The 25263-nt window shown below is 36.4% G+C and overlaps 1 protein-coding gene across 1 annotated transcript; it reads right to left on the bottom strand.

Annotated features, from left to right (window-relative positions):
* Positions 1 to 714: 714 nt before the first annotated feature.
* Positions 715 to 23755, bottom strand: c3a.4 (complement C3a, tandem duplicate 4). Its single transcript, XM_056272076.1, has 41 exons — positions 23667 to 23755; positions 22538 to 22730; positions 22235 to 22397; positions 22062 to 22135; positions 21784 to 21872; positions 20818 to 20900; positions 20619 to 20706; positions 20373 to 20478; positions 19955 to 20075; positions 19711 to 19826; positions 19455 to 19601; positions 19145 to 19348; positions 18870 to 19061; positions 18635 to 18790; positions 18399 to 18528; positions 18223 to 18294; positions 17420 to 17620; positions 17090 to 17204; positions 16917 to 17008; positions 16554 to 16693; positions 16211 to 16420; positions 16031 to 16088; positions 15581 to 15667; positions 15297 to 15500; positions 15120 to 15195; positions 14858 to 15017; positions 11494 to 11589; positions 11217 to 11367; positions 9208 to 9371; positions 6394 to 6552; positions 6063 to 6122; positions 5893 to 5983; positions 5356 to 5404; positions 4915 to 5005; positions 4322 to 4411; positions 3753 to 3858; positions 2988 to 3077; positions 2817 to 2897; positions 2641 to 2724; positions 2205 to 2340; positions 715 to 1081 (listed from the first exon to the last, which is right to left on the bottom strand). The coding sequence occupies exons 1-41, from the start codon at positions 23738 to 23740 to the stop codon at positions 943 to 945; spliced, it is 4938 nt and encodes a 1645-aa protein (XP_056128051.1). The 5' UTR covers positions 23741 to 23755; the 3' UTR covers positions 715 to 942.
* Positions 23756 to 25263: the final 1508 nt, after the last annotated feature.

The raw sequence follows: 25263 nt of genomic DNA, 5'->3' as shown, positions 1-25263 counted from the left end.
GGGCGAGTGCAGGGTTTAATATAGAGAACCTCCCCTAAAATTTACATATTGCTAACCAACAAGAATTCAAACTTTGATGCACTGTACCCCCCCCCCCGACCCCCCCCCCCCCCCCCCCACAAATTACTAAAATGTAAAAAGATGTACCATAAATATGTCTTACATATTCGTAATTATTTCATAATTATCTTATCATTAACTGATTTTAGAGCAGTTTTTTTCTTGCATAGTGACAAACAGCACAGCTCATTGTGCAACTTTCTTTAAATACTGGTGAAAATTAGTACAATAATTAATTTACAAACATTCACTTGCATTAAAAATGACTTACATTAACCTTACAAACATTAATGAATCTTTAATACTTTCTTTTTTTTATTTGTATGCAAAGATAAGCATTAAAAATGAACTTGTACAAGCATAGAGAGCATGAACTTTCTATTGAGTGTTATTTGCGCTCAGTGTCACTATGAGGTGATGAACTTCAGACTGATGTGCTGAGTTAAACACAAATGCACATTTCTTTCCAAAGAAACTTACTTTTACATCCTGCTGAGCTTGAATTATTGGAAAATTACACAACACAAGGTTCATCACACAACATAAGGTTACTCTATGTTGAGATTATAAATAATATAATATGTGCATTTCGGCATCAACATTGAATCAGTATACTCTAAATGTTTATTGTTTTGGGACAGTAATCAGAATAGATGACCTTGCTAGACTTCTTTTATTATGGAAATTTGCATAAACATTGAAAGTCAAGCTGGTATACATTATTTAATTAGCTGAGTAACAGGATAGTTATTAAAAAAAGCAACAGTCAAAATTAACTCATGTTTAGCATACATTGTTGAAAATTAAGCTATCCTGAGTGTTGTAATATATACGATCTTGTCATCAAAAGCAGTAGTCTGGCATTAGGGCCGTTTTGACGGATTATCTGCAGCCGAAGCGCAGATCCTGCTGGAGACTCAACATGCCGTCATATTTTTCTTTGAGTTCAGCGCTCGTCTTGCTCTGCTCCAAACTGGGCCAAAACTCGACCCAGGTCCTCTCGCCCAGAGCGTACTGAATTCTGAAGAGGAAGCAGAGGAAGTTCATGTTAAACACGGTCTTACATGACAAACTTTAATGAATGAATTAAATCCGTTGTCCTTGATTATTCTTTAAAATCAAAAAGTCTAACATTTCTTTCACTCTTCTTACTGTAGTTCTCACTTGTCTTACAACAACTTAGCATTTTTCTAGCATGCCTTTTTCTATCAAGCTTTTAATTTTGTTTATATGTCTATGTGGTGTTTTTAATATGCTTTAAGACAAACCATGTGTAAATTCATAAGTCGACAGCATTGCTGAGTATTTTCTGCTTAAAACTGCAGTGAACCAAAGACAGTCTCAAAAACACGGTGTGAAATCGCTGGTGTTTCTGACGTCACACACTACCTTGTAACCAATCAGATCAACGTGTGATCGTCAACCAGTGGATCTCTGAGCTGAGTGAGTGGAGGCGGGGCTCATTTGCATATTCATAGAACCGCGAATACTAAATGAGGCAAGGATGTCGAGTTACATTCAAGCTACTTTAAGGCATGACAATTTTTTCCCCAAGGAAAAAACTTTTAAATATGTAATTTTGGTGATCAAAGATGCGTTTTAAGGGATAAATGATTGACTACAGGGGGACTTTAACATTTTTTAGCATGATTTAGCCAGCATGTTTTATGATTTATGATTCTAGCATAAATTAACACATTGCTTGCATGTTTAAAGCATGTTGCCAACATGTTTCTAATGTGATTTAACACAATGTTTTTTTAAATTAGATTTTTTTTCTGTGCATTTTCTAATGAACGCATTTATTTATTATGAATACAGATAGCTACAGTACATTTTTTGTGAGAGCAGTGTAAATGCACAATATAGAAACTACGCTATGCAATTTTTTTGTCATGTTTGCAACATTACCAGGCTTTCATACTTCCTTCAGTGAATTACAACAATGCAAACTGTGCTTTAAAAATGACAGGCAGACACAATTAACTACCCCAATAATGTTTCATTGTAGTTATTGTCTACAAATAATGTGATTGCACACTAACCATTCAGAAAGTGTTTCATATTTCACACTCGCTCATGAATACAGAAGCATTTTCACAGATCAGGACACACACTTTAGACCACGGGTCAAGTGCACTTACTTTCCACCTTGCAGTTGTACATCCTCAGACTGGCCCATGATCAGATAGCTCTCACCCCGCTTCAGATCCAACGCTTCTTTGCATGAGATCTGTACGGTGAAAGTGCGCCGCTTCCCCTCCACGTTGTTTTCCAGCTCTGATAAGCAACATTTAAATACTGTATGTAACATAAATACTCACGTATGGTGACATATTCGAGGCACTGAGTTTGTACTGGCACAACTTAACTAAACAAAATCTAATTTGTTTCTCCCAAAATACTGTAAAGGCCAGACGTGAGTAGCTTATTTACTGTGGGTTATTAAACTTAAACAAGATATCAGCAGAACATGTATATCACTTTAAAATCTTACACTGAAATAAGTGGGAAACTGAATCATTACATTGACAAAATTTACAAATGTATACACTCGGTGGTTGGAGTGAGGAATTATACCTTGTTTGAGGGCAATTTCAATCCTCATATTGTAATAAACCGCTGAAGCGTCGTCATCTTCACTCACCAGAACAGCCTTATAAACTGTAAAAAATTATAAGTATATATGCTGAAGACATTCTCATTAGCTGCAGTGTGTTGTCTCTACAAAAAACAATATTTTCATAATTTATTACCGTAATTTATTTTTGGTTCGCATGCTTTCGTATTACGCTGAGCCTCGTGAATTTTCTCCTTCCGCTGAAGACTGCAGTTTTCTGTATTAGCAATAGACAGATAAATGAACCTGCTGTAGATTAACAGCATAACTTACTCAAACTTTCATAAAAAAACAAAGTGCACGTTACCTTCGGCACACTGACAGACATCATTCTTACAGATTTTCTGAAGAGCTCCTTCCTTCCTGGTCGGATGATAAAACTTCACACAGCGATTTTCTAAACATTGAGGAATCATGACATCGCATTGGTCACACAGGTATACAGTGATCATTGTGTTGTAGCATCTGAGATATAGCAGTCAGCCACGAAAATAATATCCAAATAAGTCAAAAATAGGTAACATAAGCAATAAACTTACAACATCTTTTACTGTAATCATGATTTGAATGGAACTTTAACATGCAGAGTTAATCATAATTTTAAAAAGTTATTGCTTTTTCTTTATGAACCTACTGTTGCAATGCAAATGATATATAGGTGAAAAAAAAAAAAAAAAAAACTTGGATTTTCCAGCAGGGAAAATATTTAAATAAGCTGATAGTGCGGGAACACGCGCTGTGAAGAGCAGTGGAAGAGAGCGTGCGGCAACAAAAAGACAATTTTAAGTTTAATTCTGTTCGTTTTTCTTCTGGTAATTGTGGTTTTATTCTTTCCTGCAATAGTGAGTACCACACGGACACACACACACACACACACACAGGGACATTGCATATAGCCTACTTCTTGTTTTTATACAGCTACAAACTGTAACCTAACAGAAAACCTTCTGCATTTTTACAATGAAAAAAATCATTTATTTTTAACCAGGCTTTGTTTCCTGGTGAACTGATAAAATCTTTTTGCAATTAATGTCAGACTACTGGAGTGTTTGCATGCACATCAGTGTCATACCTATAGAGTAGTATTCATACACAGTGACCGCCGCTGGTTGAATAAAGCCTCCATTCATAATCCTGTGCAGCCTGAAGGCGATCCTATCTCTCCGGTCATGAGAAACCTGCAAGTGTAAGTGCAAACAGCAGACACTTTATAGCCGGGATGCGGGAGGGATTTTGAAGTTTCATTTTTAGTTAAAATAAATAAATGTTATAAATGCAAAAAAAAAAAAAAAAGTTCTGTTCAACTTACTTCCTTTTGACTCTAAACAATAAAATATACCTTATTCTGTCCTCTTTCTTGCACTTTCAGATGTGCTTGTGCTGTACTCATAATCATTGTTGGTTTTCGGATAAATATATCTTGACTAGTATTATTGAAAAGACAGCATAGTGTAATCACTTTAAAAAGCTTAGTAGAATGTATGTATTCATTCTTATAGTAATTATTATTTATAGTAATTTAGGGAGGAATCTAGGACTGTGAGTCAAATTCTATTGATGCGAGTCTCACTTAATTTGCCTTTAACTTTTTCAAACCCCGCCTTTATATGAGTGTTTTCCGAGTAAAACTGCCACAGAGACCTTGTCCAGGTAGATGATGAGGGATCCTCGCTCTGAAAGCTGCTTGTTCATCTCAAATTTCTGAACCAGCCTGTCCCGTCCAGTTGACAGCTACAAAACAGGAACAGAAAGTTATTTTTGGAGAGTTTGACAACTTTTCTGTTTATGCGTCTTTATGACCTTTAATGCCAATCGCGTCTGCATTAAGCCTCGGTGGCCACCGCAACTATGGAAATTGTGAGAAAATTAAGCATAAAACTACATTTTGGAAATTTCCCACAACAGGACAAAGCGATATTTATAGGATTTACACTAAAGGTATGTTTAAATATAATATGCTAAAATGTTATGCTTACTATAGTTAATAAAATATACTATATTATAATTAGTTGTGATTAAAAGTTATTAGAAATATACTTTTACAGTTTACTGTGGGACAAATGTAGCACTGAAATTGTTGTGGAAATATTGAGCAGTCCATTCATATTTTTTCGTAGTGGGAAAAAAAAACGCAAGTTTGTTGGGACTAATATGCGCATTTTAATTGAAAGCCCATGGACTTTCCATTTTGGCAATAGCAAATGTGATAATAATGAAAAAAAAGTGATCCATACCGCCTTCAGATCATTCTCATCCACAACAAATCCCGTCAGTAATGATATGTCCAGTATAGACATGGAGGCGTCCGTGTCCGCGGACAGATATCTGTGGAGTCAAAGAATATGTGAACTTTCAATTGCACTAAAATATGAGGTTCAGACAGTTTTCTCCAACTCTCCTCTATATGTGAAGATGGGACAAGAGAGAATATATTAACATCTAAAAACATCCACACATCAGCTTTAACAGAATATAATAAATGTCATGATAAAGCACTGTAATTCCAGCCAAAAGTTTGGACTGTCCACAATGTTAGTTAAACTAAACTTAATAATTAATTTGATCATTTTCAAGGATTATTCACTGAACTTAGATATTGTTTAGTGCAAATGAACTTTTAATATTCAGTTGATTAGAACAGAATATTGTGATGAAAATGGCACTTATTTGCACACCTGGTATGTATAGTGAGTTTATAACTCTCAGTTGCTCCCCGATATGTAACTAAAAAGAAAGAAAGAAAGAAATGGTTTGTGATTTTCCTCATTTGTAAGTCACTTTGGATAAAAGTACCTGCTGATTGTAAACATACACTCAAGAGGTGAATATCACAAAATGTGCAGGGCATTTCACCAAACACAAAGCAAAAGCAAACATTTGTTTTAATTATATTATATTTTAATCTTATTATATATTTCATTTTGCATCAAGAAAACAAAGCCTGTTTTAGGAACATTAATATTACTTTCATGACAAATAAAAAAAATGTATTTAAAAAAAATAGTATTTATTTTTTGGTTACAATACAAAATATTGTAATTTTTTTTTAATTGTAAGCTAAAGTAAATATAATGACAAGGCCTCATTTATATTTATGCAAAACATGTTGACATAATGACACCTGTGAGGACCAGCATGATCATACATTTTTAGATATACATTGTATTTATGATCATGTCCCCCCCTGAAAATTGAAGACACAAAAATCTGACCTTGATCATCCCTTTCAAAGGTCAAATCAAGCTCAAAGTTCTTGCAAGTGCCACTGCTCTCTTTTGGTTTTGCATAGTACTCAGTCACAACCTGCAGAGGAGAAAACACACAGTTTTTAAGATCTGGCGTATTGGTATATTTTCAGCTTTTGCCTTCTTCAGTCACTCACAGTTACAGCGGCCTCTCCAGAACCCCTGGCACTGATGGTGATCTGCCGGCTAGATGGAAGCTGTTGATGGACAAAAATTATAACGTACACTGTAAATGAATTAATCTTGAGAAAATATATCAAATGTAGCTGATCAATATAAGAATTACAAATAGAGGTTTCATCTTAAACCAGGTACAGTTGCTCATACAATATGAAATTAAAGCTACACCCTGTGACATAAACGGTCATTTATATCTGACTGTACGATAAACATCTTAGGACTTTATTAACTGAATGACATTAAAATGGTAGCGTGCAAACACGTTTTCCACTTCCAGCACAAACTCACCTTTGTTGTTTGTGCGAGATGAGAGTTGTCTTTGTTGAACCTCCACACAATCGGCTGCCGGCTGCCTTCCACTCGGATGGTCATCTCCAGGTCTAACAGCTTTATGTCCTTCACTTTAATCCTGTACTCGGCTACAGCCTGGAACACCATGATGGTGGCCTGGGAGGGAAGAGACACGTTTGAACTGTTTTTCGTGTGTAGGTTTTGCCCTTTGGTCCCTCATCCTTCGCTTGGGTCATTTTAAAAAAATGTAAAATTTAATGTTCAAGACCCAAGACCCAAGGATTTTTGTCGCACTTGAACCACGAATAGGCTACACACACACAAAAAAATGTATGGATTTGAGGAGTTGGTTGAAATTTAAAAAAGAAACAAATCCTTCCTTCACGGGTCAATTTGACCCCCTTAGGTATGAATGGGATGCGAGGAATGATTCAGTACACATAGAAAAACCTTAAAATGCTCAAAATTCAAACTAAAAATGCTAAAACTTTACCAAAAAATGGTGTTATAATGTCTACATGTGTCTCTGAATGCACAGTGAAGTGACTTTAGGACCCTGGGGAAACAGCTCATTTGCTCCACATAGAGCTATAAGGCCATCTAGTGGCAAGAGTGATGACATGTTATGTTATATTTTTTTATTCCACAAGAGGTCGGCAAAAACACCCAATGTAAGATATTCTGAGCTGAATTAAAAGGATTATGCATGATATTGTTGAGTTATTTTGAATTTAAGTTGAAAGAATGTGAGGAATGTGCTTAAATTACTATTTAATTTTTATTTATTGATCAAATCACGTAATTTAGTAAAAAAATTAAGATAAATAAAAAAATAAAAAAAATAAAATAAAAAATTTGCATTAAAATATATAGGCTAATAGTCTCCCTTACAGTTTTTTTATTTTATTTTATTTTTTTACAATGGGTAAGACCACTTTCCACACAGTGAGAACCACGGCTGTCTATGTGGGCTACACTGTGGATCATTTATCATTGCTTTGGCACAAAAGGCATCAAATGACTATATCGTTCAAATGACATGAATCCATTTTTCACTCGGACAAAAACACCACCAAACGCCGTGTGCTCAAAACTTAACATAATACAAAACTGAATAAGACAGGAATATCCCACATTTCTACAGTAATACATTTCCATAATGAAATATATTCCAAATCTAAAAAAATAAATACTATTTTAAAAAATGAGATGGACCATGTAACAAACTGAGTGTCATTCTTTTGTGTACATTTGTTTTTACAAAAGAAAATATTGTATAATGCTATCTGTTGTTCGTGTTTTGTTTTGTTTTTGAAGTCATTGTTTTATGAGTCAGTGTGTTTGTTGGGTAAAAACCTTAGTTTTATGGAAGAAAGAATTTTTTTGAGACATGTATGAAATAATTTGTAAGTTTTAGTGTATTTTTGGGATTTACAAACAGCTTGCACCAGCGCAAAACCTCTTTTGGCGTTAAAAAACTACTGTCAGGATTTACTAAAGACGCGCAAAAGGCATGGACAGTGTTATTTTTGCGGCTGAGCTTATTGCATATGCATTTGTAAGAGTTTCCCTTTCAGACGCAAATATTTATGAGAGAATATATTTAAATGAATCATGCAAGGTGATTTAAGGTTTGCGCTAGTCAATTTACTTGCTTTTTTTGGGCGGTAAATAATGACGCAAATACATGTCTTAAACCAGATGCTAATTTGTGCTGATCTTGGTTGTGTTGGTCATTATGAAAATGATCCGGCTGCGTCAGTCGATCACGTGCAGATCCTTCCCATCCGTGCTTTTCTGGGATTGAGCTTTCACACTAATTTGCCCTGTTTAGTAAATCTGGCCCTACATGTGAAATTAACTGGTAAGTGAAAGCCGGTAATGAGAACTGAAGAGTTTTGAAAAATTGAGAAATGTGTATATGGAGTATTGAGAAATGTGTCCTCGCTTTTGTAAAACAAAAAAAAACAAAAAACAAGTATGTTGGGTAACACTTTACTTGAAGGGGTGTACATAAGACTGACATGACACCTTCATAACCATGACATGACATATGTCATGAATATGAAGTAGGGTTTAGGCATGTTTATGACAACTGTCATTAAGTGTCTTGCGCTCAATTATGACATTTTGAATGCTAATATGACATTGTTTAAGATGTCTTTGTTATGACATCTTGACATAAACCATAACATCATAACCTGCCAGTGTCTTTGTCATGACAACTTGACATTAAATTAAGTTAAACTGTCATGTGGTTGGTTTTGACATTGGATGTCATAAGGCCATTATAACTGTGTCATGAATATTTTTCGTGACCTCAACTACAGTGGTACAAATTGAATTTGTCATTAAACAGTTATAATGGCTTCATGACAACCAATGTCAAAACCAACCACCTGACAGTTTAATGTAATGTAAACCAATAAAGCTAAGTGGTTTCTTAAGTTTGATAATTAATCTGCTATGTCATGTTTATGACAGGTTGTGTTGTCTTAGTAATGTCCAGTTGTCATGACAAAGACACTGACAGGTTATGATGTATTGGTTTGTCAAGGTGTCATAACAAAGACATCTCAAACAATGTCATATTTGCATTAAAAATGTCATAATTGAGCGAATGACACTTAATGACAGTTGTCACAAACATGCATAAAACTTCCTTCATATTCATAACATGTGTCATGTCATGATTATGAAGGTGTCATATTAGTCTTATGCACACCCCTTCAAGTAAAGTGTTACCGTATGTTGTTGCATAATGAACATACTGTATGGACAGCTTCACAATGTTTAATGTACACTACAAACCTGAGTCGTGCCGTATCCTCCATTGGACTGCCTCTGGTTGTTGAGCCAGTTTACGATGGGAGCTGCGCTCTGAAAGTCTTCAGCTTTAACAAGAGCCAGGAGCGCATAAGCCGAAGCCTCCAAAGTGTAGCTACTGCTTCCAGGCACGGGCCAGTGACTTCCATCTACACGGGGTCAATTCAGTTTAATTTTGTACAGCACTTTTCGCCATAAATATTGTTCCAAAGCAGCTTCATTGTTGAAATAGAGTATAAAATACAAGACATCAAGCACATTTTATACTTCTTGACTTTTAGTTTTATATTGTGTCATCATTGATGCTTTGTTTATGTTCGTTATCATTACACACTACCGGTCAAAAGATTAGAATTAATAATTTTTGAGAGTCTTTGTCTTCATTGCTTTGAACAAATGTTATATGTTGTTCTCAGGGCCTGACATTTTTTTGCTCACCAGACACTGTGGCTAGGGGCTTTACAAAGTACAAAAACTGCCGTATAGATTTTTATTATATAATCTCATAATTTAACAACTGGTATATTAGGCTGCTGTCACTTTAAGACATGACGCACAAACCCATTATACAGTTTTATATAGCCAATATAGTGTATTTATCAGAGTTTCCGCTAGAAAAAAATGGTTTCGTTTTACGGACATTTTGATGATATGCCGGTCAAATATCGCCTCTTAATTAGTCAAGTTGAGGAAAACTGGAGGCAGGCTATGTAACTTAAAAAATGACATAATCAGGCCGTATAGAATGCAACATGTTATTATTAGCCTGACTTTCAAATAGACGGAAAAAAACATGAACGTCCGATTGACGTCAATCAACACCAATTGTTTTTTACTATGGTTTCACACATTCACTTTTTGAAACATTGAGGCACGGATGTACCTAATACAAATAAATAAAACATCTCCAGTTAACTAGCAGATCATTCATTTAGTTCGCTATTAAATAAGAGATCTAGCGCTAAAATCAGTTGTTTTTGAAATCAAGCTGAGCGCTCGTGTCCGCTGCTATCGGTGTCATGGACGACGCGCTGCGCGAGTTGCGCAATCTTCACTCGGACGAGCGTTTCAATCTATCGCCGTTGCGGAGACTCTCTATTCATTCCGGTGAAATCACAAAATAAAATGCACACAAACGTGTCCCTGCTTGATATAGGCTGTAACCACTGATGAACATAGGCTATTCAGTTTTGATGAGAGAAAAAAAAACCTGTATCCTACGAGTGCGCGGATTAGAACCACTGATCTATATAATGAGACGTTCCTGATTCACCATCGTCCGTCGCGTCTGGCCTCTGAAAAAAGCTTTTAAGGCTATAGCCTGCCTGGCCTGGCCATATTTGGAACATCTCACTCAATCGTTCGTTGTTTAGGTCTATATTACAGCCGGTTTAGGCGTGCGCTTTATTTGAAATGCAGCATGCGATGTTGTTTAATAACTTTCAAACGGTAGAGGCTGTTCCTTTATAACATAGCCAAAGGTCGGTGTATTTTTGCTTTATACATTTTAGGCTTATTCTCAAATTCATATTGTGTTAGGGGGGCGGGATTATTACGCTATTTTAATCGGAAAATTTGACCGGAGAGATTTAATTTTGTCGGACATTTTCATTTTTTTCCCGGCCAATGTCCGGTAATTACCGGACAACGGAAACCCTGGTATTTATGTGCACACACTTTGGGTGTGAACACAAAATCTGCAGGAATGAGTAAATTATGCTTAATATGCGCAATCCCTCACCGGAATTCAAGCCCTGTTACAACAACAATATTAATCCGGAGCAAATTAAACGAGTGAGTAAAGGGTCGCGGATTTGTGTGTCGACTCGCTATCGGAGAGATCCACCCACAATCCACCCGCATTTGGCGGGTTCGCGGGCGTTAATGTCAAGCCCTGGTTGTTCTGCATCTTAATCACGAAAAACAAGAAATGTTAATTCTGATAGGATGATATGGGTGCATTTCAAGCACAAATAAACATAAGAAATCTTTACCTGCAGAGGCTTTCCTCAAGAGGACTTGTTTGTCAAGTGCGTTTCCATTGACTAGAGCATAAGATGTCATAGCCACTGAGTATGGGTTCGTCAGACCATGTAACTGAGATCTAAGGTATGCGATGGCTTTATAAATGCTACTATCGAGACTCTAAAGAGGAATAAAAACAATAAGATTGCAAGAATAAATTACATGCATGACATATTGAATGAAGCAAACATATTTTCACTTTTTTTTCAAGTGTTGCACATTAACTCAAAGCCTAGCAGGACTCACTGAGATCCGGCTAGCACATCGGCTTCTCCCCTCCTGTAGGGCAATGAGCACAAATGCTGTCATGGATGCTTGTGAGTTTGTCCCACGTACGTTCCCCTGTGTCACAGTGATGTCAGAAACAATGCATAAGTAAAGGTGTGGTCACAATTACCATTGCAGTGTGAAATTCTGCACGTGAAATCCAGTCATTTAAATGGGAACTGGCGCAGTGAAGAATTTCGCTTCCGGTGACAAAAAAAAAAATTCGGGTTTGATTGTTGGTTGATGTTCGACAGCGATTTCTGTGTGAGTAGAGACTCATGACTTAGCAACAAAGCAGAACAAAAGAACCACAATGGACAAGCTGCATCTACACTGCCCTTTTTGTACAACACTACACTTAAATATTATTATATTAATAAAAGAGAGTGTTTTTAAAGCACACTGTAAAAAAAAATCCTAATTTTACAGAAAATAACTGTGATTTTTTTGACGATCATTTTCTTTCATTTTAAATTGTACTCAAAACACTGTAAAATTACAAATAATATCTGTCAAATAAAAATTCGGCTGTTATTTGAGGTATTGTGACATTAATGACAAATTGCAGTAATTCACATTTTTTATACAGGAAATTGATTGTATTTTTCATGCAGTATTTTTTCTGTTTTCTTAAATTACATAAAAATGTATGTAAAATTACAAATATAATCTGTAATTAAACAGTAACAAAACAGTTAAATGATAAAACGGTCAAATGACTGGCAGGCCCCAAAAAACTGTAACATTAAAGTAAAAAATCCTAAATTAAATAAACTGAAAAACACTGTGATAATTCAGGATATACCTGTAAAATAACAATCATATACCTTCAGTGGAAAAAAAAAATCGTAAAAAAAGGGTCAAATGACTGGCAGCTACGGCTGCCAAACAAAAACCATAAAATTAAAGTAAAATCTTCTAATTCAAATAAAACAAAAAACACTGTTATTTCACAGGTATTTCCTGCATTATTATGATCATATCCCTTTATTGTAAAAAAAATCGTAAAAAAAGGGTCAAATGACTGGCAGCTACGGCTGCCAAACAAAAACCATATAATTAAAGTAAAATATCCTAATTTAAATAAAGTGTAAAAAACTTTAATAGAAATGTGATGTCACCATGATTGAGATCAGTGTTTGCTTTAGTTGGGGTCATGACTCTTGAGTTTCAACAATACTTTTTCTCTGGTTGCTTTAACTGTGTTTTGATTCACATTTATTATGGCAATAATTGCAAGAGAAAATATAAGATGATCTTGGTCATTTATTGATGATTTTATAGTCATCATATGATAATCTGATTCATTGATATGATAGTCAAATCTCTATTGGCTGTGAATACATTATATATAGATGGACTTTAGTGTTATACAAAGTTATACTTTTTTTCAAATGATTTGTTGAAATATTGTGGGATCAGTATTAATGCAATTTCAAATTTAAAAAAATATATATATTCTACATAAATTTTTTTGAGTTGGCTTATTTTGTTAGGAGTATGGAGACATCAAGAATCAACATATGAATCTCAACAATGGTGACTATCAACAAAGCCTTTTTGTGACTTTATAATAGGTCAGAATTTTTTTTTCATTGTCACCATTGATGAGATTCATACGCACATTCTTGATGTCTGAGTGAGTCTGTATGATCCTGTCAAAAAATTTTTTTGCATAATGACTTCATAAAATCTTATATCAAAGCATTGTAGGATCTTCTATAGCAATACTGGCATTCTAAATTAACAATTAACATTTTACAACTTATTCAGTCATTAAAAAGTCATACCAATCAGGTGATATCAATACAGCAGACAACTGCTTGATGAATATTATCACTATTAAGTGACGAACATCATCTGATCTGAGTTTCTCTCAATTTCTTACAATAAGAAATATGCATCAAAGACATGCACAGTTGAGAGAATAACTAATGTTAATATATGAAGGGTCAAGAGCCCAACTAAAGCAAACACTGACCTCTATCATGGTGACATCAAATTTTATTATTTTCAATAAAATATCAACTTCTAAACCTCTGTTATTTCTCAATAGGAATGTTAGTATGAAAGAAGTCTGGATTGTAATAAGTGAAGAGGCTGAGATCTTGAGAGATCTGTTAGTGTTTAATGTTCTGCTGGGATGTAAAGTGTTTCTGTATGGTGTGTTTTGTGTCTGTCACCATTGTGTTGAAGAGTAGAGCCTGAGCTTCAGTCCAGGATGAGCAGAGAAACACTGATGAAATGTTGTGTGTTGCTTTATTTAACAGACAGTAACTGTGTAGTTGCTGATGACATATAATCAGTAAATCATGCGTGTAGTTTATAGCAAGATATTTACTTTTTACAGTGAATATGTTTTTTAGTACAAATTTAGTAAATATATATATTTGTGAAAGAACAGTGTTTCTGTTAAAAAGCTTAATGAAGATTTCTGCAATAGTATTTATTATTTAAATTAGGATATTTTACATTCATTTTATGGTTTTTGTATGGCAGCCATTGCTGACAGTCATTTTACCTTTTTTTCACAGTGAAGGTATTTGATCATAATAATTCAGGAAATAACTGTAAAATAACAGTGTTTTTCTGTAAAACATTTAAGGACAAAGTTTGGAAAAGTTTTTTGCACTCAATTTAAATTAGGATATTTTACTTTATTTTTACGGTTTTTGTTTGGCAGCCGTAGCTGCCAGTCATTGACCGTTTTTTTACGATTTTATTTTTTACAGTGCAGTTAATTAGGGATGGTCTGTTTGATAGCTGGTAGAATTATCCTTGGACGTTTATTTTGTCATTAATCTTGTACTTCATTTGTGGTATTTTGTAGCATCAGATGCCACTTTCTTTCGCCTGCAAAGTTTCGCTGAGAAACGGTAACCACACCTTAAAACTGAGAAGATACATTGTGAAATAAATGCTTTCCATCTTAATCAGCTGAGAAAACACTCACTCTGTTTGTTTGAAGAGTTCAAAATGTCCACTTCTAACTCAACTAATGTAAATTGAAGTCTTGGGAAAAGCTTTTTTTTTCTTTTGTCATTTTTTTTTTTTTTTTCAATTGCATTGTAGACCTTAATAGATAGATATATTAAGGTAACAGTTTTTTTAAAGGTTTTACACCTGGTTTGATGTCAGTGACAAATCACCATCTGTTTTTTGTTGTTTAGCACAACAAAAGTGTTTTACTACTTAAAACATAGCACACAAGTTGTATGGACTACTTTTTGGCACTTTTTGAGTATGACTTACATTTTTCAGTTTATGGGCCACTGAAGAAAGAAAGTCATACAGGTTTGGAACAACATGAAGTGTTATAGTGTTTAAAACAGGTCTCACTCACAGTCATCCCTCCATGAATTACAGGGGCATCTTCTCTGAAAGCACCATCAGGTAACTGCTTGTTCATTATGAGCCACTTGAGAGCAGAGCAGATCACATTCTGGTCTATGTTTATGATGTTACTGGCCATGGCGAATACTTTAGCAACATACGCTGTCAACCTTTAGGAGAAAGGCAACAACAATTTAGTTTCAATCATGGCAAGATGCTTGATTAATAGCTCTTAGCAAACAAGCAGAGCTATTGAGAAACATATGAGTTACCAGGTGCTGCTTGGCCAACTAATCCATGCGCCATACGACCCGTCGGTTTTACGATACGCCAGCTGTTGATTATAACCTGTACATCAACACAAATTAGATGGCCGGACTCTATACAAGAATGTGAAACAAAAGTTTCAGAGCACAATAGTTTGCTTTCCAGTCTTATGTTTAGTTTACCTTTATTAATATAGAAAACAGCTGTCTGTCTAAGCCCAGCCTTCACGGTGTGCCACTGATTGGTTTTATCCAAGTAATGCGTTGCAGTGACAGGCATCGTTAGGCCAATCATATTCTGCTCCCCACAGCCACCAGGCTGGACAACCAGGGAACCCATGGCATGACCACTTATAGCCGCCTCTATTGTTATGCTGATCGTATCTCCTGTGCACAAAGAGATTGACATACTGGTAAAAAACCAAGCCATAGTTTGTTCTACTTACAGCTGATGTTAGAAGAGTCACCTATTGCTGATACATATGTGCTCGCAGGTGTGTTGGGCGCCTGGTCCCTCAGTATAAGGCTCCTGATAACCTCCACATGTTCACCACCTGCTCCAGAAGAATGGGAACTGTATAGTCATGCTTCACTCTTATTTGTACATGCAGGGTAGGTGGTTTTGAATGACTAGTGGCCTTTATTTATTATTTACAAAGAAATCATCCAGAGCTCAAGACAAAAATCATAAAATTTTTAACATTCACAAAACACTGAATGTGAAGAAAACACTCCCAACAACTCAAGAAATGCCCATATAAAGGTAAAAAAATATATATATCCTTGACAATCAGTTCCAGAGGCTACACATTTCCCCTTCAGGTATTAGTCTATCCAAAAATTAACAAACAGTCAAAAAAGTAAATGACAAAAAAATTATTTGTGTGCATTTCTTTGTTTTGTTGGAATCATCTTACCTTTCTTAGAAGGACTCAACTGTAGATTTTCATTAAGTTTGGTCAAAACGCCTTCAGCCTAAAGAAATTAAGAGAAGAGTGAGTGAGTGAGTGAGTGAAAGAACAAATTCTCTGTGTTCAGAATAAACGGTCATGGTTTGTTTTTAAGTTTTCTGATCAAGATGTATTTTTTTTTCTTACCACCACTAGGAGATCTTTCTTCACGCCATCGCTTCCACGTCCCAAGGCGGCTGCCTTCACCTCAATTGCGTGGCGTCCCAAAGCCATTGGGACAATGACAAAAGGTACTGAATATGATGATTTAGCATCTACCATCACTACGATTTGGTACTTTCCTCTATTACTGGCCGGGCTGCAGATGTCCTTGGTTTCCTTCAGTTCCACACGTACCTAATACAAGAAATGAAAATCACATACTCCTTAAGAAGAAAGGAGGGCTGGTACTAGCCAAAGCATATTCGGTCATCATGCTGAGCGCCTCTCTGATAAGGTTTGCCATAGTAAAACAGTCTTCCAATCTGACCTTTACTTTTCTGCTGTAAAAGTTGTGGATAATAGCCTTGATTTCAATTTGCTCGTTGCGCACGGCTGAATATGGAATCTTTAGGTCAATAAAGAAGTTCTTCATCACTATCATCTCATGAACATCTGCCACACAGATACCTTTGTAGAGAAAAAAGAGAGCAAGCCGTCACAGAAAGCATTAGATATTTTGTAGGCCTGGAACATTTTCAGCCCAGGACATAGAAAATGGAGCGATGCATTGAAATTATTGTCTGGGGTAATGAACGGCATGCCACAAATGCAATGCATAAGGATGGAAAATTTGCAGGAATTTCCTTTAATATGGACAAGTGGTTTGTATGTTTACAACATCAGTCTGTACCATGAGTCTTGGACAAGCTGATGGCTGTGATTTCCCAGGTAGTTATGGAGTCTTTCAGCTGTAGGCCATCTCTGGGTACGGTGGTTGTTTGACTAAAAGAGAGATCATCTTTTACTTAAACAGGATCATCACTGGCTGAGCACTGACTGTTGAAAACTGCAAGTCACACTCACCACTGACGGTTAGTTGACGGACAGTTAGGCAACACCACTTCCTCCCAAAGCCAACTTTCAGGGAAGAGCGTACGTGACACAATGTCATCTGAGTTCACAAAATCTTCAGTTTCACCTGTGGGTCAAAGGGTGGTTGATTTATTTAGACAAAACAGAAGCAACCCTTAAAAAAGGTAGTTTTCCAATTGGATCAATTCCTGCAATAGCAGAACCACAACTTGTAAGAGCTCTGCCTGCTCAAGACACACCTGAAGCAGGATTTGAGTCCAGGTGTATTCGCTCGAGTGTTTCAATTGAAATATGTATGCTATTTTTTGAGAGTGCTCTTACTGCGGGATAGAGTCTGTTCGCCCTGTTTATCCGACTCTTTGTTGTGGCCGGTCATCTCACTGCAGCAGTGCAGGAACGCCTGTCTGCACTCCTCTCCATCCACGATAAATCCTGCCCGATACTCACAAGTGTATGTCAAATCAACCATATTCTTCATTCCATCCAGACAGCATTCCTTCCCAAGGCCAGAGTACTTGTTCACTAAAGGTGGATCAGGAAAGAAAAATGGACAGAGACTGATTACATAATATTCGATTAGTCTTTTTTTGTTTTGACTTATCTTATACATCTACTGATTACAAATGTCTATTCAATTGAGGGCCAGCACCAAGGGCACATAGGCACATATTGTTTCTGTTCGTTTTCTTGCCATCACCCTCATCTCTGGCTGGGAGTCCATGTACTGCATGAACCCTAGAACTGTATGGTAAGAAGTTGTGATAAATGACACACTGATTGTGGGGAGTTACAAAGTTTTTCAGGCCAAATTTAAGGTCTCTCTCTCTCAAATTCTCGAGTGTTGAACTTGCAAAAAAAATCAAATGTCAAATATGTACTTTCTCAAACTCACTTTCTTCATACCATCCTCAAATTTGTGTCAAGTACAAAATACTTGATACAGTGCTGGTCAAATGCTATTCACATACAAACCAAACCGTTCATCTATGATGCATCTAAAGTAGTTTCTTGACAATTATTTGGATTCAAATGAAACCTAGTAACTCAACTTAGGATCATTCCCTGAGTGTAAAATTTGAGGTTTGCTATTTGTGGGTGTAAATGGAGGAATGCAGCTTTCTAACCTAGAGTCTCCCAGAGTTGTGTTATGGTCACTTCTCGTTTTTTCCTTCGAGATGAAGAAAGGCATGCGGCATCTGGAACAGATCAGTTTTAAAAATGGAATCAGTCCGATGCATTCATTGATAATAGTGAAGTCTGTACTTTGATCGTTTTGAATAGGTCAAGTAAATGCAAGTACTTTTTCTGACGCTAGTGCCTCCAGCAGAGCTGGACTCAAACAGCAGGCCGGCATCGCTAAAAACTTGCATGCTTTCTTTTCCACTTCCTGCTGTGCAGCCAGTGTCATGCGACTCAACAACGTCCCAGATCTGTTGGAGGAATTAATGACAAAGTGAATGAAGTCAATATGTTTAGGTAAGAAAATGTGGCCTCATCCCAGTTACAATGCAAGGATTCAATTCCTGATCTACCAACCTTTGTTTGAGTTAGTCTGTTCTTGTTGTTGAGAACATAAACGCCTTTATCCACAGCAACCAACCCAACCTTGGCCCCAGGGTCTCCTGTTACTCTCAGGCCAAATTCTTCACCAGGCTCATAGATATTCTCAGGATTGTGGACTTCCACTTTAAGCTGGGAGAGCAAAGAACATAGATCAGAAAACAAATGAAGATCGATTCACAGTACCGTATGTCCACCAGGGCAAAAATACCGTTCCCATGCATGTGTCCTTCACGTCGACCCAGACTGAATCAGACACCACCTCAGAAGAGCCCACATGATAATAAGTCACAAAGCGGAAGGACGGCACCATGTCTTTGGTTACAGGTAGAGACAGAGCCACTAGAGATTGTCCTCTCCTCTTAAATCTGTCTGCTTGAACAATCTGACCTTTACTTAAGATCTGAAAATGAGGCAGATAAAAGACACTGAATACATTTTTGGAAACATTTTCACTGCTTGAATCATGACATGTCTGTCTCTCACCATGTATGTGTAATCTTGATCTTTGACTCCTGGACTTTGTCCAGTGTTGAGATTGACTTTCATTTGATCACCGATCTGAAGCTCTGCTGAATCAATGCCGATGTGCAAGTAGTTGTTGGAGCCTCCTTTGGGAACGTAAGCGAGAGCCGTCATCTTCTTCACTGCCTGCTGGTCGTTGCTTAATTGCGGATCTTTGGTTTTTGTCTGAAAAGCATCAATACATTGTTATCTGATGTGCTGTAATATACTCGACTGTTTCAGATCTGTTAATCTGACTGAACATCAGTGCAGTTGAGATGGAAGATCTTACAGTGATCTGCAGTGTAGAAGATCGTCCTGGAGTATTTATGGTAACCTTCGCAATGCCATTGGCTCTTGTTTGACCTCTGACCCCTCCAGGATTGACCTCCACTTCCACATTTTGAGCAGGCGTCTGGTCAGGATTTGTTACATAGACCTTTACGCAAAACCCAGAACAAAAAATAAGGAACACAGTAATATTTACTTAAAGATTGGTCTTAAGGTTATCAAATCATGTTTTTTGCTTTTTAGCCTATGATTTATACCGAGACATCGAAGGGCATCCCAGGTTTGAAGAATTGTGGTGTTCTTTTGAAGTGGATGGTGTACGGTGACGTCACGATCTGAATGCCTTTCCTGTGAGCTTCCACCATTTCACTGCCTGAAACACACATGCGTACGATAATAATCGGAAATGAACACATGCACATTACATAATATTTCAGAGGCCTGAACATGTCCACGTTGTTGTCCAAGAAAAATGCATGCCAGAAATGGTGTAGTTCTTACCAGTGTCAGTCAGCAGACTCACTGTAATGTACAGTGATTGGCCAACAAGCTGCATGATGTTTGGGAAGGTCTCTCGGATGTGCTTTCTTCTTAGTTCTGCAGTTCCACTTCCATCAGAGATCTGACATTCAACAGGAAAACTTGATCAGATCTGTGCAATATATGCTGTATTTGTCAACTATCAACTATCATATAGGACTCATTATACTTTGTTTGTGTGTCTGCATATGTCTAGGTAGAAATTATGAACACGTAAGACGTGTTTCTGAGTTTACGCCATTCTTGAAGAGGGCCTTTTTTATACAGAAAAGCCCCTACAGAAATTATTCATATATGGAGCAAATAATCCTAAAATCTAAGTTTAATATAAATCTCTGGTATTTTCACAAACATGTGTGTGTGTGTTTGTGTGTAGTACCTTCACTTTCTGTAAGGAGCCTGGTATACTTATCTTCCCTTTATCTTCAGTAATCACACCAAATACAACAAATCCATGACCATTGACTGTCTCCCCAAACAAATACCTTTAAAATACACAAACACACATTTACTTTAATAGCTAATATATTCTAAAACACTATTGCAACTGTATTTATATTTGCTAGTCATAAAATTAGAAAACATGCATATGGCCATAATATTCAGTACAAAAAAAGTGCTGTACTTTGCTTCAATATCGACTGATAGACTGTCATCGTTCACATAGAAGAAGGCTTTCTGTGGTCTCAAAGAGACCTCGAAGCTGGGCAGGACTGCAAGAGAAAAGGGAAGAACCTGAGTTGATAACGGATTGCAAATGTCATGGGTGTATTGTTTAATGCTGTTTCGTAACAGCTCGCAAAGACCCATCCAGTGACACCTACCGTATTCCTTGACCTCAAACTCACTGGAGAAGTTTGTCTGTGGGCTGTTCTGGTGCCACGCCATAAGTTTCCACATCCCTGGGCTAATAAACGTCACAATTGTATTAAAAGATAACAGGTTCTATCCACAAAAAGCACTAAAAAAAGTATATGTTGGCTTTGATTAACTTTTTTATGTCAACAGGTTCCACATAACTACGTTAAACAAACATAATTTGTTCATGTAACTTCAACATCATGGAATTAAGTCATTTTAAGCGACCCAATTAAACTCTTGAGTAGAGTGTTAAATGAACACTGAAGCGGTGTTAAAGTTAATGAGATTATTAAGTGAATAATTGAGTGATGATTGAGCATTATTGAAGACACTTGATGTTAACAAGCAGAATCACTGAAGGAGAAAACCGGAAAGTCGCCATTATGGAGATCAGTGTTTGCTTTAGTTGGGCTCTTGACCCCAAAATCAATAACATTAGATTATGTTTGGCTGCTGTATCTGAGTTATAACAGCCAGATGATCAATTAGAAAAGGTGATCTGATGGTGTTGGTTGTCTTTTACTATAATCATTATTTCACAATCATTTGACGTAACCCAGTTATGTGGAACCTGTTGACATAAAAAAGTTAATTAAAGCCAACATATCCTTTTTTTGAGTGAGGGTACAACATTTTTCAAAAAGTGGTCAGTTAAAAAGGTGCCTACTCTTCAGAAAGTTACGTTATCATATGATATCAAATTATTTATTTTAAATGAGGTTTTCAATTTATTTTGTCTACTTTCAAAATAAATATTCAACATATTGAACGGTTTTAATTCCAATGAGATTTTAAAGCAATAAAGGCACAAAGATGGGACACCAATTTGTACAGTGCTCTATTTTTTGAAAAGTGCTAACAAACTGACTCAGCAATATTGGGTTTTAAGTATCTTCAAATCATTTGAAGTACTGAAATAAGATACTCACCTGGCCGGATCAGTCAGGCTGAATGTGCCTGACACCAGTCCTCCATTGGGATAAACGGATTTGCTCTGAAGGCTGATGCCATCAGGTGTCTGTCAACATTGAAGATGTTGCATTGAAATTGACGAACACATATATAAACATATTTGTGAGTAACAAATTTGAACTTCCATGCACAACCAAACTAAATCAGCTATTCACATTCACTGTAGAGTACAACAGTCTAAAAAAATGGCTGTGACCCCACTGTACTTTAATACACAGACGGAGGGCACATTTACCAAGATCTCCACTCGGACTCCACTTTCTACGGCCCGTGTCATGCCTGGACTCAGTGAAAACACCCTGTAAAAAACTAGAAGGAGAAGACAAACATCTGTGTCATTGCATCTAAGATCTCAAGAGACAAAACTGGCTCCACAACAAACAAATGTAGAACAGCAAATATTTCCACCTGTGCTGTCTGGAGTGTAGATGGTCTTATCAGTCTGTAAAACTATGTGTCCAGATTGAAAAATCACCATGACCTGTTTCTCCAGCAGCTTCTGTGGAAACTGAGCTTGCAGGATGACATATTGCTCCACTCCCTTCTCAAAGGAATATGCATTACCAGGAATCTACAGGCACACAATACACAGACAACTGAGAAACAACACGCTAGACAGTGTTCACACAAAGCCCAACAAACTACCATCCCTCGGTTTAAGTCTGTAAAACACATCCTCTCTGATTTTTGACACATAGACAACCTTCTCACCTCTATCTCAACCAGATCCTGGTAGCTCATGGCAGATGTTAGAGCAACTGATGTACTCGTCACTTCACGCTTATCTTTAGAGTTTCTCACTGAGATTTTAACATCCAGACTGGCTCCAGAATAGTCCTGCGCCTCCACAAACACTCTCTCTGGGGACCCGACTCTCAGCAGGTTCGGGGCCGAGAGAATGTAGCTGAACAATACAGGTTCATTTAGGAGGAGCAGGGGGGAATACAGAAGAATATATCGGTCACACTTCATTTTAGGGTCCAATTCTCTACTACTTTTGCCTCGATAAACTCCTGATTACATCTTATTAATAGTTTGTAAGGTAGTTAAGTTTAGGTATTGGGTGAATTAAGGGATGTAGAATATGATCATGCAGAATAAGGCATTAATATGTGCTTTATAAGTACTAATAAACAGCCAATGTCCTGCATGCTAATGAGCCACTAGTTAATAATGAGAATTGGACCCTAAACTAAAGTGTTACCATTATGTCTCATTTCACAGCACTTTTACAAAGGATACAGCACTAATTAATTTATTATTTACAACAACAACAAAAAAAGAGGGCTTCCAAAGTTATTTTATGAGATTAATTAATACAGTACTGTATGTTTAAATGAATAGTTCACTTACATTTTTTTTAATTCTGTCATCATTTAAGTTGTTTTAAACTGTATACGTTTCTTTTTTCTGCTGAACATAAAAGAAGATGTTTTGATGAATGTCAGTAATGGACCCCATTGACTTCCATATTTATATTGTTTCCTACTAGTCAATGGGGTCCATGAACTGTCTGGATACTGGCATTCTTCAAAACATCTTCGTTTATGTTCAGCAGAAGAAAGAAATTCATACTTGAGGGTGAGTAAATTATGACAAAATTTTAAATTTTAAGTGAACTATTCCTTTAAAACCATTTAACAGTTACATTTACACAATTATCTCATTCTGTTCTGAGTGATTTGGTTGGACTTATCTTTGCAAAACAAGACACAACAATCCTGTAGCTGGGATCTGATTTCTTAAAGATGGAGAAAGACCTTAACAGCTATTTTAAATAATATTTTAAATCCATTTCATCACAACTCAACAAGCATCAGTTGTGTGTGTTTATACTCACAGGGGGTCGCAGAGAGAGAGGAGGGGTAATGAGACGACTACAGCCGCCAGCCACACAGAGTCCACACACATCATGCCTGTATCTGAACTATATCAGACGCTTATTCTCAATATATTCATCCTCATCCTCAGTCCCTCCCTCAGTAAAGACAGCATCATCATCATCCTCACTGTCAGTTATTGAGTAACATGGGTGGAGGGACCTGAACTATGATTCACCATGATCATCCTGTGCGATTAAAGTTGTGACACCTTCGCTTTCCTCTCCTCTGGTTCAGACCATCACTGAAGCATCATGCTGTCATTGAATGATGTGCTTTTAAAGAGATCGATCGATCAATCAATTAATCAGAGTTTATACTATGTACACTCAAAAAAAAATGATATGTTGGCTTTACTTAACTTTTTTATGTAAACAGGTTCCACCGGTTCCACATAACTATGTTTCGTTAAACAAACATAATATGTTCATGTAACTTCAACATCATGGAATTTGGTCATTTTAAGGTCATCTGATGGTGTTCGTTGTGTTTTAACATAATCATCATTTCAAAATCATTTGACCTGAGTCACTGAACTTATATTAAACCGAATTTCTGAGTTAAGTTTACCTTACGAATACCTTACAGTGACTCAGGTCAAATGATTGTGAAATAATGATTATTTTAAAACACAACCAACACCATCAGATGTCCTTTGTTTATTGTTCATCCGGCTGTTATAATTCATGTACAGCAACCAAACAAAATCTAAGTTAATAAGTTAATGGTCAAGAGCCCAACTAAAACACACACTGATCTCCATAATGGTGACTTAAACATTCCGGTTTTCTCCTTCAGAGATTCTGCTTGTTAACATCAGGTGTCTTCAATAATGCTCAATCATCACTCAGTTATTCACTTAATTAACTCATTAGCTCAGAGTTTAATTGGGTCGCTTAAAATGACTAAATTCCATGATGTTGAAGTTACATGAACATATTATGTTTGTTTAACGAAACATAGTTATGTGGAACCTGTTTACATAAAAAAGTTAAGTAAAGCCAACATATCATTTTTTTGAGTGTAAAGAAAGCAGGTGTGTTCCCATTGAGCTCGGCTCTTGGGGTCTATATGACCCCAAATCGACTTTTCCGTAGTTATTAAACATGGTTTCCCTTCATCTCAGTTTCATATCATTTTGTGACTTTTTCTACATTATCTATAAATGTAGAAACGTGAATATCATGCAAAAGTTCATGTATTTCAGTAAATCAAATTAAAAGGTGAAACTAATATGTTTAGTATATATAACTATATACATATGGATGATTATACTTTTCAGAGGGCCGACATTTCTGTATTTAAAATCTTTTTTTTTTTTTTGATTTCATGTTATATTCTAATTTTCTGAGATTTTGAATTTGGGGTTTTCATAAGCTGTAAGCCATAATCATCAAAATGATAACTTTCGAGTTTCACCTGTATATATTCATAACAAAAGCTGTTATAAGAGCAGTAAATCACATCTGGAAAAATGAACGGATCTCTATGGGGCCGCCGGGCCTCTGCTTGAAGTATATGGCAATTACATTTTCTGGCTGAAACTATATTATCTGC

The sequence above is a fragment of the Rhinichthys klamathensis genome, unplaced genomic scaffold (genome assembly GCF_029890125.1).
Source record: "Rhinichthys klamathensis goyatoka isolate OS25496 unplaced genomic scaffold, OSU_Roscu_1.1 h1tg000330l_1, whole genome shotgun sequence".
NCBI classification, from domain to species: domain Eukaryota; kingdom Metazoa; phylum Chordata; class Actinopteri; order Cypriniformes; family Leuciscidae; genus Rhinichthys; species Rhinichthys klamathensis.
Note: the sequence above shows the minus strand (reverse complement) of the source record. Positions and strands in the feature narration are given on the sequence as shown.